This window comes from Protobothrops mucrosquamatus, unplaced genomic scaffold, assembly GCF_001527695.2.
Source record: "Protobothrops mucrosquamatus isolate PMUCROS unplaced genomic scaffold, P.Mucros_1.0 scaffold4566, whole genome shotgun sequence".
NCBI lineage: Eukaryota > Metazoa > Chordata > Lepidosauria > Squamata > Viperidae > Protobothrops > Protobothrops mucrosquamatus.
The window spans coordinates 87275-88897 of record NW_015390469.1 but is presented as its reverse complement, the minus strand read 5'-3'; the positions used below and the strand labels follow the sequence as shown (position 1 = coordinate 88897).

The following is a 1623-nucleotide window of genomic DNA, read 5'->3' as shown; positions in this document are numbered from 1 at the left end:
TTTCTTTGAAGACGTTTTGCTTCTCATCCCAGAAGCTTCTTCAGCTCTGACTGGATGGTGGGGAACCGGAGGATTTATACTCCTTGCAGACAGCTGGTCATTTGCATCCTTTTAGGGAGTTGTTGAGACCACCTGGAGGTTTACCTGTGTCATCGGGGTCACCGGAATAGTGCAAACGGGCGTGGAGCTTTCTTGGCTGCAAGGACGTCCAGGTGCCTCTTGAATAATCACCTTTGGGACGTGGCTGTTTGATTCTTTTCTCCATTTCAATCCATCAAATTAGAGCTGGAAGGTCTTCTAATAATCTAACCGCTGCTCAAGCAGGAGACCCGCTACCAGTTCAGACAACTGGCTGTCCAGTCTCTTCTTAAAAACCTCCAGTGATGGAGCACCCAAAACTTCTGGTGGCGAGCAGTTCCACTGGTTAATTGTTTTCCCTCTTAGGAAGTTCCTCCTTAATTCCATGTTGCTTCTCTCCTCGATGAGTTTCCATCCGTTGCTTCTGGTCCTGCCTTCAGGGGCTTTGGAGAATAAGTTGACCCCCTCCTCTTTTTCGTGGCAGCCCCTCAAATACTGGAAGGCTGCAGTTGGAAACTCCTGTTAAAGCCTCACATCAAGCCAGCATTCATGGGACCCAAACAATACTTGATCACAAATCAACGCCAATAACTTAGCACAGGGGCAGGCAACCTTGGCTCTTTTTTGACTTGTGGACTTCAACTCCCAGAATTCCTGAGCCAGCCATGCTGAGGGAAAAAGGGAGAGGTTTCCAAGCTGAGCCATGATGGCTCAGGAATTCTGGGAGTTGAAGTCCACCAGTCATAAAGCGGCCTAGGTTTAGGCCAGAGGTAGGCAACCTTGGCTCTTTTTTGACTTGTGGACTTCAACTCCCAGAATTCCTGAGCCAGCCACGCTGAGGGGAAAGGGAGAGGTTTCCACGCTGAGCCATGCTGGCTCAGGAATTCTGGGAGTTGAAGTCCACGAGTCATAAAAAAGCCAAGGTTGCCTACCCCTGGCTTAGCGGATTCTTCATTGCGTAGCCCTGATTTCATTTATAAAGGTTGCAACTCCCTGATTATCTCTGGATATGTCTGCGTTGTCTTATCTCGGCGCTTTTCATCGGATCCTGAGGCTGGAAGGGACCTCCAGAGGCCTGCTAGTCCAACCCAGCTGGCGGGCAACGGCCGTTTCCTCCGTTGCCCTCCAGAGGGCGCCCAAGGAAGAGAAGGCAGAGGAGGAGTCGCGGCAAGAGCCGGAAGGAGCGACCCTTCTCCCGCGCCCTCACTAAACATGGCGGCGCGCGGAAATTGCGCCACCGCGCCGCCACGTGGCGCCCGAGGGGAGAGGGAAGGGGAAAAAGAAAAATAAAACCACCCGGGCGTGCCCTGATCCAAGATGGCCGCCGCGCCTTCAGGCGGAGCGCGGGACGCGGCCGGGGGGCGGAGCGCGGCGGGGGAGGGGCCGGCCGGGGCTCCCAGACCCCGCGCCATGCCCGCCTGGCTGGAGCGGCTGGCCGAGGTGGTGCTGCGGCTGCCGCCCGTCGTCCTGCTGGACCTGCTCTACCGGTGGGACGTGCAGGCCTTCGCCGACTCGGGGCGCCCCCTGGCGGGGCGGCTTCACCTG

At 56.1% G+C, this 1623-nt stretch overlaps 1 protein-coding gene across 1 annotated transcript in view; it reads left to right on the top strand.

The window, feature by feature from the left end:
* Positions 1-1488: 1488 nt before the first annotated feature.
* Positions 1489-1623, top strand: part of LOC107299124 (RING finger protein 145-like) — a 13485-nt gene continuing 13350 nt past the window's right edge. Inside the window, 1 exon segment of the mRNA XM_029286687.1 lies at positions 1489-1623. This exon segment is cut by the window's right edge and continues 10 nt beyond it. Coding sequence (XP_029142520.1) covers positions 1489-1623 — 135 coding nt within the window.